Source organism: Lutra lutra, chromosome 9, assembly GCF_902655055.1.
Source record: "Lutra lutra chromosome 9, mLutLut1.2, whole genome shotgun sequence".
In the NCBI taxonomy this organism is placed as follows: domain Eukaryota; kingdom Metazoa; phylum Chordata; class Mammalia; order Carnivora; family Mustelidae; genus Lutra; species Lutra lutra.
The window spans coordinates 35,399,552-35,419,783 of record NC_062286.1 but is presented as its reverse complement, the minus strand read 5'-3'; the positions used below and the strand labels follow the sequence as shown (position 1 = coordinate 35,419,783).

The 20,232-nt window shown below is 50.9% G+C and overlaps 2 protein-coding genes across 2 annotated transcripts; one reads left to right on the top strand and one right to left on the bottom strand.

Annotated features, from left to right (window-relative positions):
* Positions 1-876: 876 nt before the first annotated feature.
* TMEM127 (transmembrane protein 127) lies at positions 877-12,996 on the bottom strand. Its single transcript, XM_047747193.1, has 4 exons — positions 12,839-12,996; positions 12,110-12,427; positions 4,138-4,302; positions 877-3,343 (listed from the first exon to the last, which is right to left on the bottom strand). Exons 2-4 carry the CDS (start codon positions 12,351-12,353, stop codon positions 3,036-3,038), a joined length of 717 nt encoding a protein of 238 aa, XP_047603149.1. The 5' UTR covers positions 12,354-12,427; positions 12,839-12,996; the 3' UTR covers positions 877-3,035.
* A 162-nt stretch (positions 12,997-13,158) lies between these two features.
* Positions 13,159-18,875, top strand: CIAO1 (cytosolic iron-sulfur assembly component 1). The gene is made up of 7 exons (XM_047744523.1): positions 13,159-13,460; positions 14,293-14,441; positions 14,595-14,706; positions 14,814-14,902; positions 15,137-15,338; positions 15,999-16,086; positions 16,962-18,875. The coding sequence occupies exons 1-7, from the start codon at positions 13,322-13,324 to the stop codon at positions 17,200-17,202; spliced, it is 1,020 nt and encodes a 339-aa protein (XP_047600479.1). The 5' UTR covers positions 13,159-13,321; the 3' UTR covers positions 17,203-18,875.
* Positions 18,876-20,232: the final 1,357 nt, after the last annotated feature.

Here is a 20,232-nt window from a genome sequence, read left to right as displayed (position 1 = left end):
ATTGCTCAGGTCACAACCAGCCTCCCTTCTTGGCACACTTTCCCCGACTGTCCATTAGACCACTTACTTCACTGCCTTTTTGTGAACAAGTCCATCTCCTGAACTAAGAATATAAAAGCCTTGGAGACAGGCCCGCTGGTCCTCATGTTTCTTCTCGTGGTGCCCAACAGTGCCTTGTATACAACGCAAGGTACCATTCGTAAATGTCTGAAATGAAATGAAAGGAGAGAGAAGACATTCCTAGCTCTCAAGAAGTATGTATACTCTCCCAAGGAATAAAAAAAGAACACCTGAACGGGCTGCTCCTCAAAGGGAGCCCGAAGCTCTTTTACCGTGATGTCCATCTGGGGCCCGGTGTGTCGCCTGAATGAAGGGAAAGTGGGTAACTGTGTGAGGCATGGACACTGTAGAGCTCTTCCACAAGGTACACTCCCGGAACTGTCTCCACTCACATGCCCCTCCCTGGGAGTGACCATTCCCTGTGGTTTCAAAAGAAAGTGCAGCTCCTTCCACGAGTCCTAGCTCTGAAGAAGTCTGTTTCTTCCCACACAATGGTTGGCATTCAGAAGCAGCTTTCTCTTCTGCCTCTAACGAGCAGCTGCAGAGAAGAGCTCAGGGTTTGAAGTCGGGGACTTGGGCTGGAGGTCTCTACTGCTCCTAGCCTTGGGACCCTGGTGCGGAAGTTGTCAGGATTAGGAGGGTCTTAAAAGGAAAAATGCCTTGCATTTGAATAAACACATGCAAGCATTCCCTCCCCACCGTTTTTTGTTTTTTTAATTACACACTTAATCATAAATTTCTCCTGCTTTTTTAGGAGCAAGGGAACAAACCAAGTCAGGGAAATTGTGACAGAAAAATGACAGGGAGCCACTGGCATTTACATTCTTATTTGTAATTTGTTTTTTGTTTTGTTTTGCTTTTTAATTTTTTTTCTAGAAAAACAAACAAACAAACAAACACAACCAGGGGAATTTATATGACAAACTATCCATGTCAGGATGGCAGGAGAAAAGAGAAAGGCCAGAGGTGAGGGGAAGCTAATAAAAAGTGGGTTCCGAGTCACGTGGAACGGTCCACAGGGTCATGTCTGGGTCCTCATGAGATGACTAGTCACTTTGGCATGCGTGTTTGGTGCCCGCTCTCTTGGTCTGCCTGCTTAGACCCTCATGGTCAGAGAGAGCTGGCCACACCCTGGAGATCTGCCAAAGGCAAACTCGGACTTTACAGAAAGACGTAAGACTTAATTTAGCTCCTTGGTTTTGTGCTCAGGTATCATACTGCAGTCTTTCTTGCCTAAGGGAAGAGTCTGGAAGAGTGAGAGTCACCCTGGGACACACTCTGGCATCAGAGTGAACTCCAGGCAGCCACTCACTCATGCACAGACATGGTCTTCACCTCCCACACAGGCATCTGTCCAGACATCCCCAGGCAAACTCGCTGAAGAAGGATGAGGGACAAGACAGTCCCTTTCTAGCCACAATTCGACAGTGGTATCCACTCTCCAGTCTTGCTCTGCCTATTGCCTGTGAAAGGAAACTGGGATCCAATCTGCTCTTCAGCTCAGCACCGGACACTGATTCCAAAGAGCTTCGCCATCTGGGTCCACGGTGAAGGTCTCTCAAGTTTCTCCCATTTTGTGCCCCAGATCTCCAGGCCCAGCATTCAGCCAGACCCAGAGCTGTGTGTAGCTGACAGGACAGAATGATGGCCGGGCAAGAAAGAGCCGGGAGCGCACGGCAAGACCAGAGTACATTCAAGAAGAGAAAAGGGGCATGCAGCAAGCTGTTGCCCCAAGTCACAGTCTAGGGGACACACTGAGCCTGAAGGACGCAGCCAGGTCTCCTGCTCTGAAGGGCTGGTTCCGGCACCTCACGCAACGGGACCCCACTGGTTGCAGTTCCTATGTGGCGCATGGCAGGTTTCCTGCCCTGCTATGGCCCCTGTTCCTGCTTGGAGGCCAGGTTACATCTCAGTGCCACAGTCCTGAGGAGCACCACGCTGGCCAGCCAGCCAGGCCACAGTCCTCAGCCCTCGGGGCCGGGGCCGACAGGGCTCTGGGTTCCACAGGAAGGGCCCAGGGAGCCGGTCGCGGTCGGGGAGGAGGCAAGGGAAGAGGCTGCATTCTGCTGGGAGAGGTTCAGGGAGGAGCTGCCTGGGGGAAGCCGTGGCCCAAAACACTGCTGAGCCAAAAGGAATGGGATAAAATGTCTGAAAAAACGACAACAGGCTTGTCGCTAGTTTAAAAAGAGTATTGTTGCTGTTGGTTGGTTCTGCTTTTTCCTTTTAAAACCACTCACATTTTAAAAGGTGAAGGGGCTAGGGAGACGTGGCCCGTCCTTACTCTGATCCTTTATGGACACCAGGGGGCCTCAGGCCCATGCCAGCTGCTGAGCTCCCTGCCCGGGCTCCAGCCACCCACACAAGGGCAGGGCGGAAGAGTGCAGCCTCAGCTTCCTGACAGCAATTCCTTCTTCCCAGAAAACCAGAAGATGTGTGATAGGAAGTCCAAAGACTAAAGTGCAGAGAATTCCACGGAGCGGGCGGCCCTCGGGGCTACAGCACTCCAAGTAGGAATTGGAGGTGGGGATCAGTCCAGGGCTACAGCGGTGGGACAAACACTGACTGTTACGAAATGAGCCTACAGGGCCCAGTCCCCCTTTCCCTTTGGACCTGCTGACACTTCTATCTGTAAGTCCCCACCATCAGCAGCTCCCCAGGGAAAGTCCCAGTTTCAAAGCTATGGCCCATGAAGGGAGAAAACTTGTATGACCATCCCTGGTTGGTAATGACTAGTGACCACAAAGGGACAGGAAGGTGACAAGAGGGGAAACAGTGCATTATATAAAATCTGTGAATCCCAGGTTTCGAGAGCAGGGATACATGAACCACCCTAAAGGCAGAGTCTCTCCTGGGAAGGTTTGGTGAAATGGTCAGGATCCTACCAGTGAGGCCTGCTGGGGAGAGGAGCTCCTCTGGGTTTGAGAGGCGCTGCAGAGTGGGGAGGGGCTGCTGCAGAAGAAAGCCCTGGGCCAGCATTAGGGTGTGTAGGCCGGGGGTGGCTGGAATTGGTTGATGACCTCATACTCTGCTGGGTAGGGCTCATTCTCCTCCATCTCGGACAGCAGCTCCAGGGCCTGCTCCTCCTCCTCCGTGGGGTAGTGGCGCAGGAGGTTGGCTGCCGTGGCCAGGATTGAGGCCCCACCAGCTCCTGCTACCAGGTAGAAACTAACAGCAAAGGTGACATAGACCTGGGACCCATGGTACTTCTTATGTTGCTGCTGCTGGGCCAGGATGAGTTCAGAAGCCCAGTAGGAAAAGCCGATGACGGTGGCACACTGCAGGACTGGGAGACAGAGAGACAGCAGAGAAGGGAAGTTAGGAGGCATCTTGCAGCCAGGATGCTTTAAGAACCAACTGAGCCTCTCCCCAAACCCCATTCACAGAGAACTTGCCTGCTCCCAGACCCTGTGATGGGGAGCTTTCTTGGCCATGGGATTCTCCGGCGGGGACAGGGATGGGGATGGGGGCTGAGGCCAGATGCCTGACTCCTTCTGGGCCAGAGTCTTTCTGTTTCCAGAATTTGGAATTGGGATACCAGGTTGCTAGAAGTCACTGGGTGCTTAAAAGGGACAGACCGGGTCATGCAGCTGGGGGGCCAGAGTTAGCACCATCACAAGTCAAAATCAACACAGCAGCCCAGTCAGGAGGGAGAAGAGAAGCTGCATCGAAGCAGAGAAAGGTGGCATGCAGACGAGCCAGAAAAAGAGAGTCTGATGAGACCATGCATTCCCGGGGAGACACAGTGAGACACCCTAGTTCCCTCCCTGCTCGTTGTGGGCCCCATGAGCCCCACTGAGCTTTAGCTCCAGTTCTGAGCACTGAGATTTCTTGTGGAATACTAACAATGGTCCCCTTCTACAGCTGGGCTGAGTGGGTTTGTGGTCCTGGCAGGCATACATGCAAACCACAAGCAGCAAGTCGCTATCACAGTCCATTGCTTTGTGAAAGACTAGAGCCGCAAGGAGCATCTGGAATGGTATCTGCTCACAGAAGCCTCTTCGTCCCCACCTGCGACTCCAGACGGGCACCTCTGCCCCATGGCAGTTCCTTCCCCAAGGCGAGCAGGCCCACGCTTACCTGTGAGGATGTGGGCAAAGGCATAGCGACGGGTGATCTTCAGCGCTGGATGCTTGGGCCCAAAGACATCGAGGAGGAACGCGGAGAGACTACACAGGATGCCCAGGAAGCAGAAGGCGGCAATGACCCGCAGGAGCAGTACTGTCTGGGGATTCATGCAGAAATCTGTAGGGCAAGAACCAAATCTTCAGGGCCCCACGTCCTCCCAAAGTCCTCCTGCTGGGAAGAGCTTGTGTCTCCCACCCCCCGCCACCCCCGCCCCAGTCCTGGGGAATCAGCAGAGTATGGCGAGGGGGCTGCGTCTCAGCCTCTGCTCCTGCTCCCAGCCGGCCTGCAGAGGAGAGGAACTGCAGACAGGCTCCCCTGTGCCTCAAGTCCTTCTTCCCTTTCCAACAAAGTCACTCTAAGTGCAGGGCTCCACTTCCTTGTACTTGCCACACTCTGCTAACCATTTGTAAAGACCCTGACAATTAGCCTGACACGTCAGCCCATTCTGCTAAAGCGTGCTTTAGACTGGCAGGAAAAGCCCACTGAGTTCTGAGCTAAGACAGCCACAGAGGCCAATTAATACTCTCTATTGAGTCACTCATTCAGTCCCTTGAAAGACACTGAAGCGGTTTAGAGAAACACAGAATTAAAAGTGCTGAATAAATTAGGAAAGATGGCAGACCAGACTTTCACATTTATTTCCGCTTCCTCCCTGCACCCTACTAAAACAAAAGAAGGAAAAATTTAAGGCATAAACCCACACAAAGAGGAAAGAGGCAAAACAAAATTCTGGGAACCGGAAATTAAAAAGAGTTGGACCTACTTAGAATGGACTTAAAGGACTAGATTAGCTCAAGTCTAAGCCAGAAGTGTGAAAAGCTAAGAAGAGACTAGTTTATACCACAAAAGCCTGACAGACTCCAAAACTGACACCTTCTAAAATGAGGGTGAAGCCATTGATGGGTGCATGCTCTTTGCTCCACCACAATGAAGGAGTGAACCAAGAAGAAGGAAGATGCTCAAACAGGAGACCCAACATTTAGAGTGTCCCCGGGTCAAGGAGAAGGGAGGTCCCAGGATGACAACCATATACCAGGCACATAAAGTGAACTTCTAAGACTTTTAACACCTTTTTAAAAAAAGAAAATTGATCTAGACAACACTGTCAGTCCAGTTTTATATCTATTTAGTTTTGTATCTATGTGAACTAGTGCTCCCAGAAACACACAGAATAAAGGCTGATCCAAAAAGAAACCATTTTAAGCTTTGATAAAGAGAAATGGGTCTTAACTTCCTCTCTTTCCTCTAGTCTAGCAGTGGGAAAGTTCTTCTTTCATTTAGGCCCTGGGTGGTCAGCTAATTTGGGACAATTTGGAAACGGCTGGCAGTACTTAGACCATAGGCTCTTTTCCTGGGTCCTGATCTCAGGCGGAAAGGCTATGGGATCACAGCAAGCAGCCCATGGTAATTCCCATGCAGGTGCGGCCAAGCCCTACATTCCCAGAAACACTGATCCTGAACCTAGAGGAAGGCAGACTGTTGTTTTGAAGTCCAAGAACCTGGAAGGGGACCTGACCCCACAAGGCAGACTCAAACCAACAGACACTGACATCCCTGGGTCTTGGGCAGAGAGTCTGGCCTCCATACTGAAGAACCAGACCAGGTATCAAGAGACTCTGCGCCTTTGTGACAGCACACACTCCCTGCCTCAGGCTCAGAATTCACCAGGCAGATGCTGGCTTAGCCCACACGGGACTCCTGAGCCTTGATCTGGCTACAGATCTTCCATTAAGCTGCCCCAGAATTATCCGCTACTCTCCTGTCAACCAACCATCTGTCTGGGGCCCAGTCTTCCAGCCTGGGAAACTGTCTGAGGCCAAGAGGCTTCCTTTGTGTAAGCTCGGTCAGCAGCCGGGGCTAGCCTTCACTTAACCCAGCCCTGCGGAGCCTAAGACAGCTGGCCTGAAGGAGCCTAGAAACCCACGGGCCTCTCTGCAAGCAAAGCTCCCAGAGGCAGACACTGTTTCCTGCCTTTATTGGTGTATCTTTAAAAGCTCTCTGAGATAGCTCCTATCAGGCTCCACCTGGCAGGCAGCAGGGATGGGGCAGGACAAGTGTTCTAGGACATCCGAGAATAACCTGAGAGCGGCAGGGCTCACATCGCGCTCTGAACTGCAGCAGGCTCTGTTCTGATTCCAGCAGCATTCCTTAATGTGGCCAGGTACTCCAAGTGGTGCTTTAATTGTGGTTCTTAAAAATCAACTCAACTTGAACCATTACTTTTCTTCCCCAAAGACTGACTTATTCATGAGAGCGAGCGAGCACATGCACAAGTGCAGGGGAGAGAGAGCCAAAGGGAGAGAGACTCACAAGCAGACTGTGCACTGAGCGTGTAGCCCAATGTGGAGCCGATCTCAGTCCCTGAACTCACAACCTGAGCCAAAACCAACAGTAGGAGGTAAACTGGCTGCACCTTCCAGGCGCCCAACAATTAGTTTTCATCAAAGAAAGAAATACTCCAGGGCTGAATTCAGACACTTTCTTCAGCTGCAGAGGGAGTACAGGATGTCCATTTTATTACCATCCTTTAAAATGTACATTTATTATGTACACTCCTATGTCTTATGTTTTGTAATACTCTTATTTCAATAATAAGGAAAACTTGCACATGATAAGAAGATTCAGGGAAGACATTCCTCCCTTTCTTAATGTCCAACTGCCCCTCCCAAGAGACAAACATTGTTGGTTGTTTCTGGTGTACCCCTCCAGGAATAGCCTGTGCACCAGAGGGGTCAAAGTTTCTAGTTGGGGTGTCAGGCTGGCTCAGTCAATAGAGTGTGTGACTCTTTATCTCAGGGTCATGAGTTCAAGCCCCACAATGGGCATGGAGCTGACTAAAAAAAAAAGATGTTATTTTGGTTAAGCCTCCCTGCACTCCGGGGGATTCATCACACAGCTCGGAGGAGAACTCCAAGGCTCCAGGAGGTTATGTGACCTCCTCCAGGTCACACAGTGGATGGAGTTAAGACCCCAAACCTGCATTAGGCTCCCCTGCACCACGTTGCTCGGAATCACCAAGCACCAGAGTTAGCAGTTTCATTTTTCCCTGATGGACATAATTAATCTAACCCTAAAGGGCGGTCTTTGAATGGAAGGTCCAAACCTAAAAGTAATGCTGTCAGAGTCACTGCCAGAGCCAGCAGCTGCTGAGCTCACTAAGGGAACAGCTGGAAGCATGAAACCTCTTCTAGGCAGGAAAAGATTTGGCTCGTGAAGCCAAGAGTGCTTGCACTGGCAGTTACTGGGCAGTATCTGCTTGATGTGGTCTAGGCTTCTGCAGCCATGAGAGCATGGCTCTCATGAGAGCGGGGACACCGGAAAGGCACCAGATGTGGCACCGAATCCTAGACGGACCACAGACTGTGTTAGCTCCAGCAAGTCACTTAGCTGCCCTCATGCAGCCAGTGAAAGCTGTAACACCCGCTCCCCATACACAGGGCTGTGCTGCTAGTCGCCTCACGCCATGCCAGGAACGAGCCCATAGGGCCTGCCACCAGCCTACCCCCTCGGCACGGGGCCGTACAGCTGGGCCACCAAGGCGTCGTCCCTAGTGTGCCTTTCCTCCTTCCACTGGTACTCTGTCAGCACACATCAGCCAGTGTGGGCCAGGGCAAGAGCCTACTAAAGCCAGACTAAGGTTCTGCCTGGCCAGCGTGATGATATGATGCAGAGAAAGAGCCTCTGACCCAAAATTCAAATGGGTTTTGTTTCAACATGACTGCCTTCTCCACTCGAAAGCCATGAGTGAACCCTCAGGCTTGGCAGGGAAGCCAAACATAACTTCCCTTGGAGTGAAGCTTACAGATACACCAGGGGTCTGCCTCACATCCCAGGCAGCCTCTCATCGGAGGGTCTCAGAGCACACAGAGAAGCCAGGTGGAGTTATCCCAGACACACTCAGAACCCAGCTCTAACTCTCCTCGGGTCAGGATCTCCCATGTCTGTTTCCCAGACTGATGTCTGGCAGGGGGAGCAACGAATGCCCAGTGCCTCGGGGGCTGCTCAGGAGAAGCAAAATCCCCAAGGATGATGTATGTATGATTTTATTTGTGGAGAGAAATGACACATGGGGCAGGGTCCTAATTTTAAATTCAAACAAGTGGTGCAGTGTATACACTCTGGTAAGACAGAGAACACAGCCCATTCTCCAGTTGTGCTGTTTATTTTGGTAATTATTGCTGACCTGTCCCCTCAGTCACCAGAGAAGAAGGCAGCTGCTGTGTAATAGGATCCCAAGGAATTGACTTTGCCCAAGGTCACTGGTGAGTCACTGGCTTGGATCTGTTTTGAAGGCCCTGGCACTTCCCATCTACCTGCCCATTGCTCCCATTACAGGCAGGAAGAGTAAAGTGGCTTCTGGACAGTTCCATTCTTCTGTCTCATCTTCCCTCCCTTCGGCCTTCACTGGAGTCCCTGGGAGTTAGAGACCCTTCCCCAGGGCCCGTATCCCTCTCTGCGCTTGGCTCAGCCATCACACCTGCATAGCCCACTGTGACTTTTGGGCTTCCAGACAGGTTTCTAACACAGGACTCCAACAGGGCCCTCTAGCGCCTGGCTGGGTATCACCAGATACAAGCTTCTAGCAGAGCTGCCTCTGGGGACAGGCCCCACGGGCGTCAGAAGTGCCAGCTGCATTAGTCACCACCCAGCAGGCACAGTGGCCCTTCCTGGTAGGGCCTTGCATTTCCAGTGGCTTGTTGTCTGTCAACTGTGATTCACTGACTTCAACCCCCCAAACTTCCTCATTCTCCAAAGATGCTTCCTGAAGTTGTTGTCAGAGCTGCCCTTTGCTGGCCACACTCAATAGAGAGGGTTGGGGCTCAGAAGGAATGATTATCTGTGCCCCCCCCCCCCTTGCTTGGGGCCACCAGCAGTCTGAGCAAATCTCTGGACCTGGGCCTGGTGAGGAGCTGTGTGAGAAGCAGGCACCCCCTGGGGAGCGGAAGGATTCAGGACCAAATCTGTTCAGCCGGCCAGCATTGGCTAAAGCCTTTTTGGAGATCTGCAAATGACAGTGGGAGGGTGAGTGGCTTTGCCTCAGGCTCACTGACTTGAGCCAGAATGTTGAGGCAATGAGGGATAAGAACTACAGCTTCAGCGGGACTTGTGAGAAAAACTCCACTAGAATCGGGAAATAATAAGACTTGGACAACTCTGATGGAAGGAAAAAGAAACCTAGAGTGCGCTCAGGTGTGATGGGAAGAGTGGGGTCCACAGCACGCACAGCAGCTCTGTGCCTCCAAGCCTGTGGTACCTGACCTCCCTGAGCCTGCAACCTCTGTGAACTGGAGGTGGGGCAGCACCTATCCAATAAAGACACTTAGGAGAAACTAAAGCCAGACATGGTGTGTGCCTAGCACAATACCTGGCACTCAGGCATGGGGCTGAGAAACAGGAAGGCACTGCTCAGAGACCTGCCAGCCCTGCCCATCCTCCTTTCCCTGCACAGACCTGATAAGACCTGTTTTCCCTCTGGTAGCATCTACTGCCATCACATCTGTGCCCCAAAGCTCCGCTCCCTCCCAAGATAGAGAATATCCCAGGCTTCCATGTTAGGACATGGGTTGGGCCCTAAGGATCAACAAAATTGCATAGGATAACCCGTGTCTAAAGGCCCACTGGGTAAGCAAAAACCCAACAGGTACAGCGTAAAGGAAGAAGCAGCAGTTGGGCCCTCCTAATTCCATGCCTTCTTCTGTGATGGTTCATGAGGTACCATGGTCACCGTTCTTATTAATGGACACCAGTGTGCTCCTAGCTTACAACAGCCAAGAAAATGGCCACAGAAAAGCAGGTTCAAACTATCCATGGGTTGGGGCGCCTGCATGGTTGAGCGTCTGACTCTTGGTTTTGGCTCAGGTCATGACCTCGTGGTTGTGGGCCCAAACCCCATGTTGGGCTCCACGTTCAGTGTGGAGCCTGCTTGTCCCTCTCCCCCTGCCCCCACCCTCCAATAAAAAAAAATCTTAAAAGAACCACACAAGCAAAAAACTATCCACGGGTTAAGATCTCTAAACACATGAGCAAATGTAATGTAAAGATTAAGGCAGCATGCTTTATAAAAAACAAAATCTGGCTTTAAAAACTTCTTGAAAAGGGCAAATATATACGTAAACAAAGGAGAACCTGCATCAAGAATTTATTTTTATTTTTCAAAGGCCTTTGACAAGGGTGCACTCCAAAGTGGAGTAGACAGGAGGTCATTCTCGATGATGCAGAAGTAAAGCAAAGGTTAAGACGCGCACACACACACACGAGACAGCATCATTTTGCACTGGAGTCAATGCAGCTGTGCCCCCAGCTCTGAGGCCCTGGAGAGATCACTTCATGTCTGAGCCAAGCTTCCTTGACCTCTGGAAACAAGGATCAGAGTGCCTCCCCCTCCATCGTACGAACTTGGTGAGCCTCCCAGGAAATGGTTTGAAAGGGAGAAGAAGCATCATAAACTCTCTCCTGGCTTGTAGGAGATACCACGTCTCCGAAACCCTGGAACAGCAGGGGATCGATGGCAAAGACCTGAATGGAGTGGTGGAAAGGCAGTAGTTGTGCTCCAAAGAAGGCACCGAGCTGAGGGAAAAACCATCCCGACTCCACGCCAGCTTGATGGCCTTTCTGCCACCAGCTATAGGCCAGACAAAAGCTGCATGTCCCGAGGCCTCCATCATCATGTGTATAACTTGGGTCTTAATGAGCCAAACCAGCAAAGACCGTCATCATGGTGAAATTTGGAAATAAACCAGACACTCCCATCCTGTTCTCTATAAAACTTAGCTAATGCCTTAAAAACTCAGAGATGCAAAACAGCAAGAGAACTCTTGAAGAAAGGCAACATTAGGCTACAAGGTTACGGCTTTTCAGACTAGACCTGCAGAAGTGGTATATAAGTCACAGCACATAAGGGAATTTGACCTTTTCACCAAATCCCAGGGCCTGAATCCTTAAGGAGGCAACGTGAAGATATCTAACGCTTCTCATACATGGGGTAATAAACATCTGGAATGTATCATAGCTCCAGGGGGTGGTCCATAGGGGAAAATATGAAGACCTTCACAAATGGTTCAAAAGACCTTGGGGGTGATGAACTGTGCTGTTACTAAAGGCTTCTTGGGGTCCTCTGACCATTTTTTTGGTAGAAGCCAGGCAAGTGCAGTCCTGCCCTCACGCAGCCTTTACTCTCATTACTGGAGACAGGGCTGGGCAGGATTACCTATGGGGCTCCCTGGAACAGCCCCCCACTCCTACCCCCACATTGGCCTCCTCTGTGCCCAGTAAAGAGCACAGTCCCTTTCTCCTTTGCTCTGCCTGCCTAGTTAGGAAGCAGGATGATGAACAAAGCAACCTTACCTCAGTCAAGACCATTTGTAAAGGTTCCAAGAGTCAAATTCCAATTGTTTTTACTGAGAGTGGCAACGAAACTGACTTCTGGTTATGGAAATGCCATAGACTCCCTTTTCTCTAGCAAAAATTCCATTATAGCAGAACTCCAAAATATCTTTTAAAATCCAGCCACATTAAAAAAAAAAAAAAAAAAAAAAGTTCCTTTCCTCCCTTCAACAGGCTGCCCCAAGAAACCTTCCCATATCCCATGGGTTCCTTAGAATGGGGAGCTAATTGTGATGCCTAGCACCCTTATCTGTTCTCAATACACAGCGCCCTTCCGCAGGCAGAATCCGAAAATAGCAGCAGTCCAGATTAGCATGGCGTGAGAAGTAGGTGCCTGGCTGAATAACATCAGAATTAATGAGGGGCCAGACCCCAAACAGAGCCACCTGGTGGGCATGAACACTAGGCAGGAATGGGGCTGCTTCCTTCAAGCCAAGTGCCTGCCCCTGGCTATCTCTGCTCCAGCCCCCACCACATTCCGCTCTCAGCCAAGGAGGCTCTACCACTCAGAAAGAAGAGGGCCGGCGCGCAGCGCCCTCACCTTTCAGCAGGTCCGGGTGCACGAAGCCCAGCACGTCGGAGACCCCCAGCTCCTGGCGGGAACAGGTGCCACCATGGATGTGCAGCCAGGCAGGCTCGGCGAGGGCAGTGCACAGCGCCGTGATGGACAGGGCACCCGGCAGAGCCGAGGCCAGGCTACGCTCCGGCTGCTTGGGCAGAGCGCTGCCTCCCGGGCTCCTCCGCCGGCGCCCGCCGGGCAGCCCTGCGCCTCCGGGGGCGTACATGCCCGGGGCCGCCCGCCGTCGCTCCGAGGTCGCTGCTGGTCACCGCGGACCTCCGCAGGGCGCGCTGAGCCTGCCTGTCCCGGGGAGAAGAGCAAAACGCTGGGTTCACAGAAGGGGAGGCCGGCACAGCGGTGTTAGGGCCCACACCGGAGGATAGGAGATGGGACCTGGGGCCAAGCACAGACAGGAGGGCTGCAGGGAGTCGGGGGTGGGGGGCGGGGACGGGGTCTCTGGAATGGGGCTGCGGAGGTGCGGAACAGGGACCCGGAGAGGACTGCGAGCCGGTCGGAATCTGGGCAGACCGGAGTTGGGGCGCGGGTATCGGTTACCCATGCGGGAGACACCCGGCTCTGGGGTCTCGGCCAGAGAGTGCCGAGGGGTCGAGGACCAGACTGGGCCGCTGGGATCCGGGATCTGGGAACCGTGCTCAGGCTGCGACCTGTGGCCAGAAACGACCCTCCACCACACCGACCCCTGTTCCTCACCGGTCAGCAGGCCTCAAGGCCGGTATGGCGCCGCTCCGTTCCGTCACGGGCTCTGAAGCTGCCTGGGGCAAAGCGATCCCAGGCCCTAAACCCGCAACGCCCGGACCGACCCGGGCCCGATCCACTTCCGGCTTCCTCCACCTCTGCCTCCGCCTCCTCCGGCACCCCGCCCCGTCCCCCGCGCGCGTCACAGCCTGGGCGCGCCCCCCGGCTCCCTGCGCAGGGCCTCACGGGACTGGTAGTTCGAGGCTGCTCCGCGGTGCTTGCCGACAGGCGTGGCAAGCTGACTACAACTCCCAGAGGGCAGCACGGCCGCAGCAGCGGGCCCTTGAGTTCCCAGGACAACCCAGGCCCTCCGGCGGAAGCGGCGGGACCCGAGGGCCGTCTGAGGCTGTAGTGGGCGTCGCGGGCGTTTGCGCCGTGGAACTCGCGGTCGGCGCGACCACCTCTGCCCACCTACTCAACACACTGCTCTGGGCCGCCATGAAGGACTCGCTGGTGCTGCTGGCTCGCGTCCCGGCACACCCGGACTCCCGCTGCTGGTTCTTGGCCTGGAACCCCGCGGGAACCCTCCTGGCGTCGTGCGGTGGTGACCGTAGAGTCCGCATCTGGGGCACGGAAGGTCAGTCCCCGCCCCGCTGGACGACCCCTGCTGCAGAGGGTTCAGCTTGCGCATAGTGTGGGTGCCGGGTTCAGGGAGTGCGCAGCCTTTTGGGCAAGCCGACCCGCAATGAGGTTACAGGCCTGGGGGAAGGAGGGAAAAGCCACCTTCAAGTTAGACGTTTTCCACTCTAGGAAGACTTTTTGGGTGAAGGAGTCGGCAAGTATTGGAAGCAAAAACATCCATAGGTGGAAGTATTGAGGGAATTGTGATAGTTGCTGAGACTGGAAAAGGAGAGAAGGGTGTTAGGAATGTAGTCCCCAGAGCAATTTACGACACGATGTGAAGTTTAAATTTTATCCTGAGGGAATTTGGGAACCGTTGACAGTTTTAAATCAGAAGGGGGACTCCTCTGATTTGTTTTAGATTCCTGCAGAGGAAGTAGTTAGTTACAGCTTTCTGAAAGCCTGTATTGTTTTGTTTTTTTAAAGATTTTATTTATTTATTTGACAGGCAGAGATCACAAATAGGCAGAGAGGCAGGCAGAGAGAGAGAGAGAGAGAGGTGGAAGCAGGCTCCCTGCTGAGCAAAGATCCCTATGCAGGGCTTAATCCCCTGGAATCATGACCCTGGGATCATGACCTGGTCCAAAGGCAGAGACTTGAACCCACTGAGCCACCCAGGCGCCCCTGAAAGCCTCTTGTTAAATACACCAATTAAGGCCAGCTTGGTAAGCCCAGTTTGGCTCCGGCTCCGGTTACAGTACTAACCCCCATTATCCAACTGCATTGATAGTGCTTCTGCACCTTCTTGTGCACCCAGCTCTAGAGCTTGACCTGTCATTTGCTTTTAGGTGAGAGCTGGATCTGCAAATCTGTCCTTTCTGAAGGCCACCAGCGCACTGTGCGGAAGGTGGCCTGGTCTCCCTGTGGCAATTACCTGGCCTCCGCCAGTTTTGATGCTACCACTTGCATTTGGAAAAAGAACCAGGATGACTTTGAGGTAACCAGGCTGGATGGGAGCAGGATTGTTGTCCTTTTGCTCCCCATGGCTGGTTCAGGCACCTGAGCCAACCTGGGCTAGCTTGGCTTTACCTATGAAAAGAACACTAGAGGTCTTAGTTGCTTGATTCTTGTTTTTCTTCTGTTTTCGCAGTGTGTAACTACTCTGGAGGGCCATGAAAATGAGGTCAAGTCAGTGGCCTGGGCCCCTTCTGGCAACCTCCTTGCTACCTGCAGCCGAGATAAGAGTGTGTGGGTCTGGGAAGGTGAGTCTAGATCCTTCCAGATGTGGTTGGGAGCTAGTGAACAGACATCCCCCTCTGTGTCCCTGATGGAGTCAGCTCATGGGCTCTTTTCTCTTTCCCTCCCACAGTTGATGAAGAAGATGAGTATGAATGTGTCAGTGTCCTCAACTCTCATACACAGGATGTCAAACATGTGGTTTGGCACCCAAGCCAGGAGGTAAGAGTGAGGTGGAGTTTCTTGGTGGGAAGGGATTTTGGTGTGGAGGGTTGCACCCAGCCTTCCTCTGCTCTTTAGCCTCCACCGGAGGATCTCTATCTGTGACTGAAAGACATTGTTAATCCCTTTCTAGAGACAGAGTGCTGGGACTGCCCTAGCTGGGAGAGGTCTTGGAACTCTAGGCACTTCCTGAACCATATAGACAAGTGCTGTGTTTCCCCCCATTCCCCTCAGCTGTTAGCCTCTGCCAGCTATGATGACACAGTGAAGCTGTACCGGGAGGAAGAAGATGATTGGGTATGCTATGCCACTCTTGAAGGCCATGAATCCACTGTGTGGAGCTTAGCCTTTGACCCCAGTGGCCAGCGCTTGGCATCTTGCAGTGATGACCGTACTGTGCGTATCTGGCGCCAGTATCTACCGGACAATGAGCAAGGTGAGGGGCCAGTAAGAGAGCTAAAGGAGACTCCTGTCTCCTGAGGTTTACAGTGTTCTAAGGGTCTAAGACACATAGGTGAATCACAGCAAATTGGAGTAGAGAGGAACATGTGGCACGAGAGGGCTCCCAAGTGAGTCCTGGCAGAATCAGGGAAGGCTGTGTGGAAGAGGAGCCATTTCCCCTGAACTGGAAAATGTGTGTAAGATTTTAACACAAGAAGAATTTAATAAGAGAAGAGACTTCTGGTTGAGAACAGAACAGCATGAGCAAAGGCATTGAAGGTGCAAAAGCCTAGATTTACATCAGGCACTGTGATTCCTTTAGATGGAGCATAGGGCAAAAAGGATTTGGGGAGTGATAGGGTGGGTCGGGTGGTTGGTTGGGCTGGTTGGTGGCCTTAAAAGGCAGGCTAACTGGTCAGACTTAGTCTGCAGCAGAAAGTTTTTAAAGAACAGGACCTTTCCTTCTCAGAATTCTGCTGTAAAAATCCCTGTCTGGCCACGATATATAAGGCAGTTAAGTAAGGATAGGGACAGAGGAACAAAAATGAGGCCTGATGATTGAAGGTGGGGGTGAGGGAGGGCAGGTGAGGAGCTCCGCCTCCGAGGTGCCCAGGACACAGACATGTCTTAGGCTCAAGAGAAGTCTGTCGTGCAGGGGTGGCATGCAGCGGCTCTGACCCCAGCTGGAAATGTATCTGCACTTTGTCAGGCTTCCACTCCAGGACCATTTACGACATTGCTTGGTAAGACCTCCATCCCCACACTCACCCATTTGGAGAGATTTTAGAGAAGACAAAAACCCCATGCTTCTCTCTACCACCTCTGGGAGTATGTGGACAGAGAGCAGCTACCCTCATTTCTTCCGATCCAGCAGACTGTCTACCATGCTGGCCTAGAGCCAGCTGGCCTGAGGTTCATAGGAACAGGGAACAGACTTAGAGACCCAGGCCTATAGCTACTTTTAAGTTGACAAGCTGTGAGGTCAGCACCAGCCTTTTGTTGGCGGGGGGGTCGGGGTGGGTAATCACACAGCCTCACATATCCAGAAAGATTTATTCATTTATTCTTGAAAGTGGATTCATGGCTGTGGAGTTTTTATGGTTTGGCAACACTGACTCTACCCTAATGGAGTCTAGGAAAGCCGTACCATTCATTATAGGAGAGTGGTCGGAGGGCAGTTCTGGCCCTAGGAATCCATCTGTAGGAAATAATCCTAAATGATGAAAATAGTTGATATGCATCTAAGCTTTTATATTAGCAAACGTTTGGCAATGACAAAGGTGACTTTAGGGGAAGTACGGTAAAATTCAGCAGCCTATTACTGTCTCAATAGTTAAGGATGACTTGGCGATAAGGGAAGCTGCTTGTGCTAAGTAACAGAAGTGCAGTTCAGAGTCACGGAGTTTGGGGGTTGACTGGGGAAATCTGATCTAGATGGCAGCCCTTGAAGAATGAGGAGGTGATATTTGTGTTAGGGAAGCTCTTCAATAACAGACTTTAAGTGGAGGCCTGCATTTTGGGAAGAGCTGCGGGAAGACTGTAATGTCTTCTGCCTAATCTGCCAGGTTGGGGAGGGAGGAGCCACCTGCATACTCACGGGTGCACATGTTCCTCCCAGGTGTCAGCTGACAGGGGCCCTGGCTACGGCTTGTGGCGATGATGCCATCCGTGTGTTCGAGGAGGATCCCAGCTCAGATCCACAGCAGCCCACCTTCTCCCTGACAGCCCACTTGCCTCAGGCCCATTCCCAGGATGTCAACTGTGTAGCCTGGAACCCTAAGGAGCAGGGGCTTTTGGCCTCCTGCAGCGATGACGGGGAGGTGGCCTTCTGGAAGTATCAGCGACCAGAAGGCATCTGAGCCACCCTGACTTTGGACAGAATCATGGTTCCCCAGAAAATGTCCTAAGACTTTCCCAGCCCTAAGAGGACCTGGAGGAGGACCCTTGACCTTCGCCTAACTTGGCTCTCTTCCATTCTGACTTGGGGAGAAGTGCAGAGCCACAGAACCACTCACTCGTCCCCTTTGACATGGGGCCCTTGGTAAAGAGCTACAGAACAGCAGTGGTTTGTGGTTATGCCACAGGTTTTGCTTGCTTGAGGGCCCAGTGTTCAGTTTTGGGGGGTGAATATAGTATTTATAGTCACCCTACCTCTGTGTAAAAGAGGTACATCTTAGGCTTTTCAGAAATTGGAAGCTTTATAGAAATAGGTCATCTGAATCCCAAGTCCTATTTCATAAGGACATTCACAACTTAAAAGAATTCCATGGTGAGTCCTTTCCTGAAATAGGTCCTGCCTTCCTGGTTTCTGGGTAAATTCTTACATTTAAGACATTCAGTCAGTATTAGAAGGAAATTTTTTTAATGTAGGCTGGCTTAGAGTGAGACATGCTTCTGCTTTCCCTTAGAAACTCGTGTATCTTCTGTGCCAGCCAGTACACTGTGGTGGCAACTGGAAATGCTGAAAAATAAATCCGGAAGGGTGTGAACCCTAAAAAAGAGTTATTATTGGCTACAGGCATACATTCTCAATGAAGCTGAAAATCAGTTCTTGGGTGGGGGGCAAAAAAAAATCTGAGAGACTATCATTTGTGGCTCTCTAATGAACCTCCAGTATTAAATTTTCATGGTGGGGGCAAAGAGAAAAAAGACATCTAATAAGGCTCATTTAGGGGCATGATAATGAAGAATGGTAGAGAATCACTCCTTAAGCTATCACTTCAGCCTCATTCAGGTTGTCTTCTGGAAGTCACTTCCATAATGGGTTTGGACTTGAGGACCTCCCCAAAGCTATAGCCTTCACCTGATTTTTTTTCCACTGAGATCATGACCTTAGATTTTGAAAAGACAGCTGAGGACAGTGTCTAGTGCAATGACTGTCAGTGTGTGTGGTCCCGAGAGCCTTTCAGGGGACCTGTACAGTCAGCTGTGGCAGGAGTCAAAGCAGTGGCACACCATTCTAGTGGTCAGTCATCACTGCCTTGCCCTCACAGTATAAACAGTGGCAACCTCACTTAGAAATGTCGGATAGAGCCAGTTAAAAATTGCATTAAATCTTGACCCCCAAGAACACAGCTAACGTGCCGACAGTGGGAAGCAGGATAAAGCCCTTCCGCCGCACACTGAAGTAAGGCCATCTCGACGAAAAGCCATTGTGCAAGCTGAACTGTCTTCCTGGCCCCTTCTTGAAGAAACTAGCAAATTCTGTTATGTGGACTTGGCTTATCTGGCAGACGTTTTCTGGGAAATAGATGGAGTGAGCCTTTCACTTCAAGGGGAAACTGGTGGTATTGCCAATGAAAAAACAAAGCTCTCAAGAAAAAAATTAAAATTTTTGAAAAGCTGTATTGCCACCTTGAGACTGACATCTTCCCAACGCTTAAGACTCCTCTGAGGAGATTGGTGGTGTCAACGGATGTGATCCACATGACCAAATGTGTCATTTGGAAGATCTGCCTAAATAAGTGAACGAGCATTTTCCACATGACTAATGCGCGATATTACAAAATCTTTCATGGTTAAGAAACTCATTCAAAGTGTAAGACCAAATCAATAAAATCTTTTTAAAAAGTGGGGTGGGGGGGGCTAGGTACCTGAGTGACTCAGTAGGTTAAGCATCTGTTTTCTGCTCAGGCCCTGATCCCAGGGTCCTAGGATGGAGCCCCAAATCGCACTTGTTCAGCATGGAGCCTGCTTCTCCCTCTCCTGTCCCTCCCCCTGCCTGTGCTCTTTCTTTCAAATAAAATCGTAAACAAAAGTTGTAAAACCAGTGGGATATTTTTGTTAAGATCTATTTTAGAGAGCAAGAGTGGAAGTGACAGAGGGAGAGAATCTAAAGCAGAGCCCAGTGTGGAGCTCTACCTCATGACCCTGAGATCACGACCTGAGCTTACACCAAGTCAGATGCCTGAGTGACTCCACTACCCAAGCACCCCAAGACCAGTGGTTTTAACTGAGGCTTATTTGATGAGGTTTCAGATTCTGCACTGCCTTTAAAAAACTACCACTTGCAGTACGGTATCAAATAGATAATCACCTGAAGAGGCTTTAATAACCCTTTTGTGGGGGTGTCTGCCTTTGGCTCCAGTCATGATCCCAGGATCCTGGGATCGAGCCCCGTGTTGGGCTCTCTGCTCAACGGGGAGCCTGCTTCTCCCTCTCCCTCTGACTACGACTCTGCCTACTTGTGCTGTCAAATAAATAAATAAAAATCTCAAAAAAAGCCCTTTTCTGACTTCATATCTGGGTAAAGACAGTTCTACTTCATTTCACTTAAACAATATGCAAAATTATAGAAACAGCTATGAAGATGTCTTCCATTTTGAGTAGACCCGATCTAATGAGATTTGTAAAAATATAAAATGCAGTCTTCTCCCTGGATTTGTTTTAGAAGGTATTTTTCATTAAAAAAAAAAACAACAACAACAAAAAAAACTAAGTTACTGGAGCCCCTGGGTGGCTCAGTTGGTTAAGCATCTGCCTTCGGCTCAGGTCATGATCCCAGGGTCCTGGGATCAAGCCCCTATCGGGCTTCCGTGGAGAAGCTTGCTTCTCCCTCTCTCAAGTAAATAAAATCTTTTTAAAAAGTTATTTTAAATGCATTGTTTTGTTTTAATCCTCAATATAGTAAACATCAATAGATATAACCAAGATGATAAAATATCTTTGGGGTTCTTAACTTTTTGTCATGTAAAGGTGTCCTGAGGTCCTATTACTTGAAAACTGCTGACCTAGAGAAACTACGCTTGAAAATTACCTCCTGATTTTATGCACATTTATTCCTAAATAACAGAAGGCAAGAATGTGAAGAGTAAAATTTGTAAATCTAGACCAGAGAACTGGTTACCAAGACTGGGCCACACCCAGCTGGTGCATTTTAATACTGTTTC